The sequence below is a fragment of the Thermobia domestica genome, chromosome 6 (assembly GCF_964235325.1).
Source record: "Thermobia domestica chromosome 6, izTheDome1.hap1.1, whole genome shotgun sequence".
Classification (NCBI taxonomy): Eukaryota; Metazoa; Arthropoda; class Insecta; order Zygentoma; family Lepismatidae; genus Thermobia; species Thermobia domestica.
Window position 1 is genome coordinate 37,064,498 of NC_137459.1, and position 14,327 is coordinate 37,078,824.

General features: G+C 36.8%; 1 protein-coding gene across 3 annotated transcripts in view; it reads right to left on the reverse strand.

The window, feature by feature from the left end:
* The window catches only part of LOC145687941 (mitochondrial tRNA-specific 2-thiouridylase 1), a 35,046-nt gene extending 23,144 nt beyond the window's left edge, over positions 1 to 11,902 (reverse strand). The window contains exons 1-4 of one of the 3 annotated variants that reach the window (XM_081761518.1): positions 11,770 to 11,902; positions 5,310 to 5,448; positions 4,679 to 4,844; positions 787 to 971 (exon numbers count right to left, since the gene is read on the reverse strand). In XM_081761518.1, the coding sequence (XP_081617644.1) occupies positions 787 to 971; positions 4,679 to 4,844; positions 5,310 to 5,388 (430 nt within the window). In that variant the 5' untranslated portion in view covers positions 5,389 to 5,448; positions 11,770 to 11,902. Of the gene's footprint in view, positions 1 to 786; positions 972 to 4,678; positions 4,845 to 5,309; positions 5,449 to 11,480; positions 11,637 to 11,666 lie in introns of those variants that run through there. The other 2 variants (XM_081761516.1, XM_081761517.1) reach the window with 2 other exon arrangements.
* Positions 11,903 to 14,327: the final 2,425 nt, after the last annotated feature.

Below are 14,327 nucleotides of genomic sequence, written 5' to 3' on the forward strand. Positions count from 1 at the left end.
GACATTTAAGAAGTTACAGTAGTACCGGTACAGTAGGAATGTAGATCTAGCGCAAGTGGAGAAAATTTAACGTGCAAAAGTGAATAAAATCATAAGAATTATAAAATCGCTTCTGTAGAGCATTTCATTGCCTCTCCTTTGATGTCAACATTATTTAAATCGCTCAATTCTAACCAGTTATGCACATTTTAAGCCAAAACTCCCGAACGAGAACGAAGTCACGTGATCAAAACAAAATGGCGTCCATAAAATAAATGATACCACAATTTGACGTGACATACTACCTGGGGTGTTCATATACACCATATTCTAGCAAACTGTGGTTACACCTTAGACGTAACGTCAAATTGTGGTATCATTAACATTATGAGCGCCATTTTGTTTTGATCACGTGACTTCGGTCACGTTCGGGACTTGTTGGCTTCAAATGTAGTAGAGTATTTCATTGCCTTTCATTTGGTGCCAAAATTATTTAAATCACTCCATTCTAGTCCGAGTTATGCACATTTTAAACCAACGACTCCCAAATGTGACCAAAGTCATGTGATCACAAAACAAAATAGCGTACAAAAAGTTAGTGATACCACAATTTGAGGTGTACTACTTAGGGTGTTTATATATAACCCATTCTACCAAACTGTGGTATCAAACCTTGGATGTAGTTTGGGTTGAGCCAATTTCGTTTTTAGAGGCCTTTCAGATATTAACTCCTTGACTAATAAGTGAAAATGATTGATCCATACCAAATATCATGTGCTCCCTATTAAATTAGGAAAAAGTTCTCACCTATTATGGGATCATAGTTCTGCAGATTTTCTCCATATGAACTTCTTGCATAGTGCCCTGTGGCTAAGGCATCTCCTTCCAAATTTTCCAAAGCATACTTCATGAACACATCGAATTTTATATTTTTGTTACATAAAATGTCCGGATTTGGCGTGAATCCACTTTGGTAATCACTAAGCATATTACTGTAAGAAAAAAATAATTACGTCATCTGTTTTGTGAGCATCGAAGACTATTTTATACACCGGACATCAATTGTCTCATACCTACAGACTTTTTTACTTTGGTTCTAATAACTAAAGAGTAAGCCTCTAAAAAGAAGAAAGAAAAAACAAACACCGAGATTAAATCAGGATTATTGTTCTATTATGTAAAAAACAAACAATAGTTACTTCGAAATTTAAAGCTTGAACTAGAAGAATCATTTCAAGAAGAACTTGGCAAATGTTAAATAAATATTTGTTACTTCTAAATGCCAAGTTTGATTTTATTTTCAAAAGTTATAATATCTACTTGGAGGGACGTAGCTAGAGTTCTGAGTTGGGGGGAGGCATATTTGCAAATGGAAGGGGGGAAAGGCATCTTTCTAGCCTCTGAGTCAAATCGACCTTTCAGTTTTGTCTTAGTCGATTACAAAAAGTGCATTCGCATAGATTTTTAGCCCTTATTGCCTCAAGGCGAATATAAGGCTGGAAGAATCTCGCAATATTAACGAATATGACGTCCGACCCTCAGAGTTAGTGATCTTATACTCTTATTACTGTTCTCTTAAGGAATAGCCTGAAATGGATTTAAAAAGTAACCTTTTATTAAGTATGAATAATTTCATTTTACTGTGGATAACTTTTTCATTTATTGTCGGATAAAAACAATTTGTAACATATAATCTTAAATAAATATTTGAGGGACCACGCCAAAATTTGGGGACGCCGGTGACCACCCTTAGCTACGTCCCTGTCTACTTGACTTAATATAATATATATTCAATATTCATAAAAAAAAAAAATCTTACTCCGAAAGCATCCAGAATTATTCAGTTTCGGCAAATAATTTATTGCTTTCCTCAGCACAAATTACCCGGCCAGTGAGCTTACCACCTGCTAACTCAACTAACACTGGAGTAGTCGCGTGGAGGACGATTTTTTTTTAACCTTTTCAGTAATTTTTTTTTTGTTACCACAATTTATTATTTTTTATTACCTTAATAGGTCCTATTTCATTTAAAGTAGTTAAATGAAACCCAAATCCGTTGACATGGAATTCATACACAATAAAAGTTAACTGTATAAAAATTGCAGTAAAATCTATTAAATTTTAAACGGAGTACTATTGTCCTCCACGCGACTAATGAAGTTCCAGTGGGCTACGTGACCCTGCAGTGTTAACCCACAGATTCAGGACTGATTTCGCTCTTTAAAAAAAATGTTTTGTATTTTGGAGAAGAGGCTTTAAAGATAGTTTTGATACTATTTTCTGACAAATAAAAGAAAACACGCACGTTACAACACAGCATGGTAGGTGTTCAGCAATCAAATATTTGGCTAAATTTCATCCATAACATCGTTACTTAGTACCAGTATAGCAATTCCATAGGTATGGTCAACACAAATAATACAAGGTGGCCCAAAAGTAGGTATACAGTCCTGTATCGATCAACTCATTGCTTTTTATACAATTTCTTTTTATTATCCATCAGGTAGACTTAGTTTCTTTAAGGGGTCACGGTGGCTTAGTGGTAGAGCGTTCACCTCCGGTTCTTGGGGTCCCTGGTTCGATCCCAGCTCGTGTGGACTTTGTAGTGGACAAACATCGTGCTCGTGGGTTTTCTCGGGGTTCTCCCGTTTCCTCCCACTTTCTTCATTCCACCATTTCACTCATCTCTCATGATCACCGTCTCCTTTAGCCTAACCGGCATAACCGTGGGACGTGAAACTTAAAAGATTTCATTTCATTTCATTAGTTTCTTTAACATTTGTTCTTAATGTATTTTTACTTATATCGTTAAGCTCGGAACAGCCGAAGCAAATAAACTTAAGCTAGAATGTTATACTTTACCAATGCAGGGGTGTATACCTACTTTTGGGCCACCCTGTAGAATATGGAAATGTAAAGAAATACAAAATTCTCAACCTTCAACTCTTTTACTTACAACTAATTACGTTCTCAGCATAATTAAACATAATAATTAACCAGTTGAGAATGCTCCAAGAGCATTGTCAGAATGAACTTAAAAAGAATGGAGAGATTGAGTGGGAAGGATAACTGTGATTCTTTCTACATGTAAAAGTAAATCTTTTTATGAGGAACCTTCTGCTTCTCGCAGAGCTCCTCCGTGGCTAAGCGGTTAGCGTACGCGCCTTTGGCGTGGGACACCCGGGTTCGATTCCCGGCGGGAGCTCATGTGGTTTGGATTCCACGTTAATCAGTAGGTCCACGTCTCATATAGCCTCGCTGCTGAAAGGGACGCTAAACTAAAATCAACTCAACTCAACTTCTGCTTCTCGTAAAAGTTTGCAAAATATACTCTCTCTATGACTTACGATTCCCGAGATAGCTCCTTAAACCTCCCGAAATTTGAACTTTTTTGGCCAATATCTAGGGAACGGGGGCCAGTTGGTCAGTGGCCACTGGTTACTATTTGGTACCAAAATGTTCACCATCTTCTTAGGAATTGATCAACACCAATAGCGTCTCTTTATAACTTATCGTTCCCGAGATATAGTTCCTTAAATATCCCGAAATTGGACAGTTTTTGGCCAATATCTCGGGAACAATACGAGTGACGCGGAAGCTTCCATCACTTTCTCAGATAGTTTTCGATGCTCTATTGAATGGAGGACTCAAAATTGAAAAAAACTCACAAATAACAGACAGATAGACATGGTTGTTAAGTTCGTTGTAAAGGAAACATACCTCAAATTTCGGAGTTTGTGGAATGTAATGAAATTGAAAATTCTGTAGTGTTAACACCGAAGTAAGTAGGACACGTGATTTTTACTTGTAGTGATTAATGTTGTCACTTTCCTTAGATCAATTACTCTTTTCATTAGACTGGAAAAAGAACATAAATCAAGTAAGTGGGACTAAGAAGCAATGCTTCTTTATAAGTGAGCTACATAGAATATCAGTTAGATCTCATTTTATGAAAGAATACTAGAGAAAAAAACAATTATATTCAGGAGAATAAATCAACAGGATATAACTTTACAGTAAACATAAGTTTTCTAAAAGAGACAATAAATTCTTTGCCGAAACGTAGATTGGATAATTCTGCATGCTTTGGGGTAACATTTTTCACAAATACGTAGGCTGATCAATAAAAACTGATCAGTGTTTATGAAATGAATACAACAGCAAGGCACAGAAAACGAAACACGTCTGTATAGTGGGAGAAGTGACGAATAGATCGAGCAAGTTTGAAGGCCATGAGGTCAGGAATGTAACCTTGACAGCCGTTCAAGAACACGTAGTTCAGTTTCGCATAATGCAACATGGAAGTGACACGCAAAGAATAGTACCGAAATTCCGTTGACTACCTTGCAAAGATTAACGTCCGATGTGTACCCCATCCTCCATATAATCCTGATTTAGCCCCTTGTGATTCTTTTTTTCTTTTTGCAACTTTGAAAAAACACCTCCGGGGACGGCGTTTTGAATCGTCAGGGGCAGTAATTGAAGCTGAGGAGAAAATTTTGAAGGACTTTTCCAAAAATGTCTTCCAGCATACGTCTTTGATGACTGGCAAAAGCGTTGGGACAAGTGCATTACATGTAATGAGGAATATTTTGAAAAAGAGCATCAACATTTGGAGGATTAGTACAGGTAATTATGTTTTATTAATTTATGATCATTCTTCATTGATCAACGCTTGTAGTTTATAATTTCTTGTTACCTGAAGACATTAATCCAATACTCTTTCACAAAGTTGACGATTTTAAAATTTATATCGAGTTTCCTGCAGACCCATTCAGCATCTTCAGCATCGTGCTCTGAAGTACATACACCAGTTTCATCAGTGACATCCCAATTTTTCATAAAAGCTCCTTGAACCTCATACCCTGTTACGGAAAACAAAACGATATATTTACTTTTAAGTTAAGTTTGTTTAAATTTCTCACGTTGTAATAAACAAAGCAAAATATCAAACCGAATGTAATAATAAGAATACAAAACGAAGCCTAGCTGTCTCTACTGTTAATTTTCAGTGAATATCCAGGGTGTTCTAGCGAAAAGGTAAGCGCTGTCGGGAGGTATAACTTCTACATGAAAAAAAGAAAGAAAACAATACAAAGCATATGGCGGAAAACACTTGGGTTTTGCAAGAAAATGAAGAAAAATATGTTAGTAAATGAAACCAGACACTTTAGACAGTACTGAAACAGAGAAATGAATGGTGTAATTATACATGTACCTGATAAAAATGTTACTGAATTTATTTAATAACTAAATCACCTAAGAAAATTATATTCAATACGTATCCTATACCATTCATAGGAAAATAATCAAGTAAGTACTTAAATTACCTTGTTTCTTTAATAACAATGCAGTGACTGTGCTATCCACACCACCTGAGATTGCACATATAACTCTCTTTATAAGCATTCCTTGACTTCATACATTCAGACTCCTCCATAACCAACGAAGAAAGTTTTTACCACAAAGCTATCGAAGAAGAGGCGAAACATTAGTACTAAAATATTACATTTGACAAACGGAAATCACATGAACACTAATTTTTTAAACTGATCTTGTATGGCAAAGTGACAAACAGCTTGAACGATTTAGAGTATTTAATGTGTTCTCCATGTCATAAACTTTATTAATGAGACCGCTGAGAACTAGGAATAATATTTCAGGGCTCTGGGCATCTACGGCTATTTTGGCCCGTCACGTACGAGGGATGACGTTCCCCGGCGATCACACTATCCGGGGAAAGGGAAGGAAGGAAGTGGCGTGGCACCTATATATTAGGTACCACCCCGACATTTGCCTGGTGTGAATGAGGAAAACCTCATTCAGAGTGGCTGACCTGGAAAAGCTTTTTAACACTTTTTCGACCGAGTACCCCCACCGAGAATCGAACCCGGGACCGCCCGCACCGAAGACCAGAGCGTCAGCGACTATGCTACGGAGGGCCACCTACTTTCGTCATTTCTCACTATCACCGTCTCTTTTAGCCTATATAGCATAAGCGAGGGACGTAATACTCAAAGATTTATTTTTTTCTTATTTTCCTACTGCCTGCCTACACAATAAGCAATAATAAAGTAAACGTGTATGTATTAAACAAAATACCTGCAAAGGATCTCTCGGGACGAGTGGATTGATAATAGAGCAATCAGTTCTGACGTGCAGGGTCTCCAATTCAATCCCAGTCCCTGTCAAGTGGAATATGTGGAGGACAAGCACTGTGCTCCTTGATTTTTTTGAGGTTCTTTTGTTTTCTTCTTTATTATAATTCCACCTTTTCCTTTATCGTCACCGCCACCCTCTTCCTTAGCTTCAGAGCATAGACCTAATCGTACGATATTACACTCAGGCAAATGAACTCACTCATGAGAAAAAGCTTACCAACCTATCCTAGATAGTTACTACAAGCAAGATTTCTATTCCGATTCAGGGCAAGGTTTGTTTATTGAAGTTTAACATCATTTTTCACTACCGAAGCAATACAAGACGAGGACCTGCAGTTTAAGATTAAATCTGAACTACTGAAATGTGTTCAAAATTTTCAATGTTCTCCCCCAGGAATCAAACCAGAGGACTCATGTACCAAAAGGGGAAACTGGTGCGCCCGTAAGGATTAGGTGTGAAACGACGGTGGGTGTGCGCGTAAACCAAAACAATTGTAAAACACACACACTAACATGTGCTAGGTGATGAATATAAGCTACGTTTGCATTAGAACTGCAAAGTGGCGAACCACAGTTTTCAACGCTGCTCCCATATTCACATATAGTTTTTACGTTCTCCGATAAAACAAATAAATTCCTTGAACATTTATCTACCTTTGTAAATAACAGGTTACACTTCTAAAATTTTTAGAATATTCCTATATTCTTAATTTGCACTCAAACCTTCCCCTGAAGGTCTAGTGGATAGCGCTTGCTCCGAAGGATTTCCGGTGGGAGGTATTCAAATTTGGGCGCATTACGGTGGTTCCAATTTCATCTTAAATCGTAAGTCTATGTGTCATATAGTCTCGATGCTCAAAACGGATGTTCAACTTCAAGAAGCAGAATAACCTGGACCTAAAGGATTTTTAATCTTGGCAACCCTATCCTTAATCGTTACCACATTTCCACTTTCACGCTTGCATATTTTCAATCCTTATCACGAATCTAAGTCTGTAATTGGGGTAATACGAGACAATTTCTGAGTGCACATTTACAATACATCGTCATAAAAATGACAACTTTACTGATAAATGAAAGAGGAATACATTAGATATTAATTTCTATCGGCGTTGTACTATTTTTGCACAACATAGGAAAGTTGTATTTTATGTTTACAAGTGTAGAAAATAAAACAGAATTTTTAGTTTTACGTCTCAAAGTTATGCTTTTTAAGCTAAAGGAGACGAATGACCATGAAAGAAACGTTGGAATGAGAAAGTGGGAGGAAACGGGTGAACCCTAAAAAAATACATGGACACGATGTTGTCCACCACAAACTCACTTGCCGTAGGATTGAGCCAGGGGCCCTAGCAACAAAAGTGAGAGGTCTTCCACCGTGCTCCCCTGTACACTTAACTAATGTCAAACCAACACAACTTCTACAGGAACTTATATGTCTGCTAATCAGGGTTGGCAAAAACCATGGTTTTTATTAAAAAAAACGTTTTTTTTTTGTTTAAACCAGGTTTTTATGGTTTAAATGATTTGCTCTATGTATTCATATCATATATGGACAGAAATAAGTTTGTTTCGCCTTGATGTTATTATGCAACAACCGGGTTATGCCGAAAGGGGTCACATAAGCTTAAAGCGGAACAAAAACCGCTTCTCGAGTTACATCCGAGAGAAATTGTCCTCCATTTGAACTCAGAACCAGGACTAATTGGCTACAAATGCGATACGTCTGCCCACTCACTCACGAAGGAATCCTGATAAAAAAAAAAAAAATACGTTGTACTGATCTTTACATGCTTCTTGATATAATTGTCAAGAGTAATTTCAGAAGAGCAAAAAGATAAACAGCTGCACAAGTGAAACTATTATACAGAATTACATATGGACAATTTCAAAGTACTGCAGAGTACAGAAGAACTAATTTAGTTCAAGTTAGTTAACAATGACTTTTATTGGTCCAAATTAAAGAAATACACCGACTTAATCTGCATATCAATAAGAAAAGTGAATAAAGATACGAATTATTTGAGTAAACTTTGGCTCAAACTCATATATACATAAATAGATACCAAAAATACTTATTTCACTAAATGCCTCTCGTGGGGTCTGTATGACCCCCACACACACAAAAAAAAAAAAAAAAAAAAAATCGGCATTTTCGATGTATTTTATCAATAGTAAACATTGAAACGAAACAATATTTAGAATTTTTCTTCGATTGCAATTACATAACAATAATAACAACTACAAAAAAATCACAAAATAAACATAAAAAGAAGTTGCTTTTGTAGTATAATCTTTTTGAGTAATGAATGGGGAATTTGGGTCTGAATATAATACGAATAATATACGGGAGTGAAACGTGATAACCCACAAATGTGTGTTCATCAAAATTTTACAAACACTTACACTTTTACGAACATTTTTTGTTTTTTGGTTTAAACCACTTTTTTTTTTTGTTTTTTTTGAAAAAACCAGCTGGTTTAAACCAGCCAACCCTGCTGCTAATAAATCTGAGTACTTACAATAGTGTTTAGAGCAGACAATGTGTTTCTGTCACGGGTGTTATACAACTAGAAACAGTGCGAAATCTACAATAAGGTACTTATAAATACAAATAAAAGTGTGATCGAACCATTTTTTGCAATACTAGCCTAGCACACGTTGGTAGGTGTTTTTCCATGAAAAATCATTTTTGCGCATACGCGCAGTCGGTTTGAGCCTGGTACGTAAGAAGGCATTCCGCGCGAACCCATCAGGTTCGCCTTGCTCTGGATTAAATACAGTTATTGTCGTGACAAGGTAGCACAGGTTGGTGTCTATCGCATTTATTAGTTGTAAATGGTACCTGAACTTGTACATATATTATCAATCTATACGAAATTATTTGAGCATGCTACACAAAAATAAGACTGTAAAATGCCTTCGAAAACAACTTTGATGCGTATTCTTGCCATGAGCAATCTTTTCATGATACCTCAGTGTGCACTCATATTATCATCCCGAACGCAATTATTTGGAAATGCACCAGGAAAATAGTGCATAAAGGTGTTAAGTTCCAATAAGCTCCGCCGCACCAAACCAACGTACTACGGTAAGTGAACAAAACCAAAACGAAGGAAACCTTATCTATTCATAACTCATTATTGTTGTTATGTTGGAAAGCTGGTGCAGCTTAACGCAATAAATGCCGCAGAATCTCTTAAAACAGAAAAAAAAGCAATTTGTGCTATAGTAGTCCAGTATTTTTAGACTGGAAAACGAGCTTTTTTTTATTTTATTTTATTTTTGTCATTTACGAGCAAATTCATTGCCATGTGTGCGAAAGCGTTTCTTAAGAATTCCTCGGTGCACATTCACTTTAAGAGGACTTTATTGTTTTGCTTGCAATACCTCCAGAAATAATAAAAACTACAGTCTAATGAAAACAAAACAACATGTGCTAGGCACCCACTAAAAAGCAAGAATCTATCTGAATGAGGAAAGTAGTGGAACTGTGGGTCCGAGCTAGCGGCAGTGAGGGGTGCGTTTGTAAGGAGAGGTACGTTAGCAATGGTGCGTATGCACGTAGAAGGATGTCGCTAAAACAGTACGTTACGCACATTCCATATCGACAACTTTGTTTCCTCACTGATTGTCATTTCATTCAATGATTTGTACCCTTGGTTCCGTCTTTGTAAAACGTTGCCGAAGGCACTTTACTTTTTAAATATGCATAATTATTTCCAGACATATTTCCTATTGTACTTTGAAGTTACTCATGATAAACTAATCGAGCACGATAACAATTATTTTAAAATTTAATGGAGTGCAGCATGGCTAAATAATAATAATAAACGGTTACTGCTTTACTTTTGGCGAACCACTACAAAAAATTGTTGAAAAGTGATAATTCTCTCCCTAAATTTAATTCTTTCTTCTTGTGTCCTAATGTTGGGCGCCATGAAAATATTTCAAATTGGCATAGATAAAATTCAAAGGTCCCACCACAAGTTAACTGTTGAAAAATTACAATTATTATACGATTAGCGCACAAATACGGCTTTCGGATATGTGCCGTAAAAACTACAGTGCAAAAATCAAAATACACCTTGTTAGGTGAGCAATACGGACCATTAATGTTATTCAAGTCAGGGCAGGGCGCAGCTGGAGCACCACCGTGGTGGGTATGCGTCTATGCGCGGGTAGCGAAAAGAAGTAAATTTTGGGAATCATACGCGTTTCCATAACACCTGTCGCGGTTTCATAGCAGTAACGCTCCACTTATAAAATAAAGGTCCTGTACACTGTGCAGAAATATACCGAAGGTGGAAAATAGCATCTGGAAGAGTCATCTTTCATAAGCACTCACTTATTATATCCGTTGTAAAGCACTTATAATGATTTATCCTACACTTGCAAACCTGAAATACATACAAACGGTTGGTTAACTGCTATATAGCCGGACCAATTTTAGGAAATTTACCAGATGAGCGGTACTATGTGTGGAGGCGGAGTTACACTTGCCATGATTTATGGGAAATAGTGGCAGTGTGGAATAGCGCGTAAAAGAAAAGATTGACACAGTCGTGTTTGAGTTCCTTATCGATTGTACAGAGATAAGGAGTGTTAATTGTTCAAATTGTGTAAAAAGCATGGTCAACTAAACACGCGAACACAGGAACATGAAACCAAACTTAATTTAGTACATTTGGTCAATGTTCCGTTAAGGGGGTCCAGTGTCTTTGACACCACTTCTTTCTATTGATTTTCGTTTGATTACATAATATAACGTTATATTAGGTTAGGTTAGCTTAAGGGGGTCCAGTGTAGTTTTGGACCCCCTTAACGGAACATGGACCGTACATTTTAGTACTTTTTGGATAACATTTAGTACCTCCCCCAAAGCTGTACAACACATTAGCCATGCATTTTATGACAGAAGTGTTTTTTCCATTATCCTTATTTATGCGTACACCTGTCAGCCTGGCTTTCTGCGCTCCTGCTCTGACTCGGTTAGATAGCATTTGTGCTTTTTCATGGCCACCTATCACAATTTGGTTTGTGATTTATGCACTATTTTTTATGCCATACGTCCCACACTGTATTTCGAGCAATTATCATTAACAAGTGTGCCGGATCCAGAACCTAGTATTTTAGGGGAGCAACTTTTGCTTTTTCTATTTTCGAGTGATCCGGCGATACACCAGTAATGCCCACATAATCATGACTTTTCATGCAAAGCATTGAATTTTACTTGTAAACCTTCCAACATGTGCAACGTCGAAACACTACCAGCACCACATAATAATTTCAGAATGATCTCTAACTGTTAAATGTAGATGTATTATATCGCAAACTTACTGGGTAAAACACTTGAATACACATTAAAGATGATAAACTGATTTCACTTTTTCACTTGTATTACGTTGCTCAGCTACGAAAGTGCAAGTAACTATAACAGAAAAAGGGTTGAGGCACGGCCGGCTTTTGTTGAGCCACTAGTCATTAAGGAGTAAAATAATAATAATAATAACAAAAGATACATACTTTTTGCTTAAAATAAAATATCCCTAAAAAAAATTAGTAAGATTGTGCATAATGTGTACGGTCAAGGAGTAGGACCATATACAGTACAAGGAAGACAAATTACCATGGTCTTACTAAATGTATGGTCAGGATTATGCGTCTGGCAACGCTGCATACTAATGTCAACATAACACAATTTGAAATTTCTAAATCCATAAATTTTCGTGTATTGCTTTCAAAAGAGCGAAAAATTTGAGATGGAGCTTGATTCCATAAGAGTCCATGAAAACAGCTCAGCCTAAATGACTCCGACAATTTGAAAATGACGTCGAGGAAGAATTAAGGAGCAATATAAGTAATTTATTAGGCACTAAGATTTTTAAATCATTTTCCTCACATGGCGTTCAGATAACCGAATTACTCCCCCCCCAAAAAAAATTCTCGCAACCTTTTCGAAAATTGTTGTTTATTGATCTTTTTTATAATAGGATATCAACAGAAAACAATGCGGAATATGCCCATGTGTCTCTGTAGCCCTTGGGTAAAATTTAACATGACACGTATCTTTTTAAGTCATACTAATCATGGAAAAAATAAGCTTTTAAATGTTTGAAATATATTTTCTTTGAAATATTAAACGCGTATATTTTTGTATTTTGTCATATAAAGTAAAGATAGATAACAAATCTAAATATCCTGTAGTGGACACACTTGAGCCTTATGCAGAGTCGTTTTGACATATGGAGCGGTATTCAGAGAGAATTCGTTAATCGAGTGTTAGTCACAGATTAATTAGTAGCATACTAAATTTTTACTAAGGAAGGTGCACTTTTGTTATTCAGGGCGGTATTCAGATAGAATTCGTTACTCGAGGGTTAGTCACAGATTAGTTAGGAAGGATACTAAATCTTTACTTGGATGGTGCACTTTTTGGTATTCAGAGTCTACTTTGAGTAGAACTAAAACGATGATTTGAGTATGATTAACTTATAGAACTCCAATGCATAGGGTGAGAAAAATAAATGTGGAAACTCTGGAAAAGTAGATCAGCGCATGCGTAGTCTGTAAAAATGAAAGCACATGAAATACGAAATACGATCCGCCTTATGCAGAGTCGTTTTCACAATAATTTACCGTCTTACTAAATAACGTGACTACTGCAGGAAACATATGTTAATCGAATTCTTTAGTATGGCACTATCACGCGTCAGTACGACTCTGCATAACGCCCGATATGTTGTGTCGCACGCTAAACCGTGGGTAAAAGATTAGCCTCTGCTTAGATTAATTAGTCACATTTGATTAACTTCGTCATAATCAGAGTCTCTTAATACAATTTTGATAACCATTCGTTAGTGATCCTCTTCGTATGACGTAAATCAGACTTCAAAACGACTCGCAAATTAGGCTAATGATTAGCGTCATACTAAAGGATTGACTGCTGCAGAAAACATATTTTAGTCGAACCTTTTAGGATGGTACTAATCACGCGTAAGAATGACTCTGAATAAGTCCCACTTGTGTCTCTAAGGCTTTAGAAGGAAATATCTATATATCAGTTCTGACATCTATTAGCATCTAGTTGACAAATCCATGTGCGTGGGTATTCTTTGGTTTCTCCCGTTGTTTTTACCCAATTCCTCTTTCATTCTCATCATCATAGTGGGCGGTATTCAGAGAAATTCCTTAATCAGTGTTTAGTTACAGACTACTTACAGAGGGCCTACAGAGTCTCTTATTAGGACGTAATAGTAGTAATGGCCTGACCTAGCCTAACTTTGGACTTTGACCCCGACCTTTGTGACGTCATACGTCAAAGGTCAATGACCTTGGCCCAAAGTCAATGACCTAGGGGTACATAGGACGACCCCCTATAAATTTTGGCAGGGGTACCTTGGCCCACTCTCTAAATTTTGGCAGGGGTACATAGGACCTTCCCCCTTAAATTTTCGAAATTGTCAAATCTAAAAATTGGGTGTCGTAGCCTAGGACCAGGGTATGTATTAGGTGTCTATGTCGTTCCCTTCCATGGGTAAAAAAATGCCAAAAATTCAAATTTCGGGGTTTTTGACCTAATTTATCCTCTTTAATGAGGTATTATTACCCTATATAGTTATAAGGGCGTATACAGCGGTTCATTCCCTTTCATAAGACATGGATATATTGGTGCACCCCTTTAAAAATTTGGGAGGGGTACCTTGTCCCACCCCTTAAATTTTGGAAATTGCCAAATTTAAACATTTGTTATTATAGTATAGAACCCTAGTATGTATCACTATAAATTTGGGTGGTCCACCTTGTTCCCTTTCATGGGCACAAAATTGCCAAAAATATAAACGTAAGTAATTCGTTGTAGCACGTGTTTGGTTTTTGGTCCTTTTTATCCCCCCTTGATGAGGTCCTATTACCTTATATAGTTATATGGTCACGTATAGGGGTCCATTACCTATCATAAGACATGGGTACATTGGTGCACCCCTTTAAAATTTTGGGAGGGGTACCTTGGCCCACCCCTTAAATTTTGGAAATTGCCCAATTTAAACATTTGGTATTATAGTATAGAACCCTAGTATATATCACTATAAATGTGGGTGGTCTACCTCGTTCCCTTTTTAGGGGTACAAAATTGCCAAATTTTAGTACAACCACGTGTTTTGGTATTTGGTACATTTTCCCCCCTTT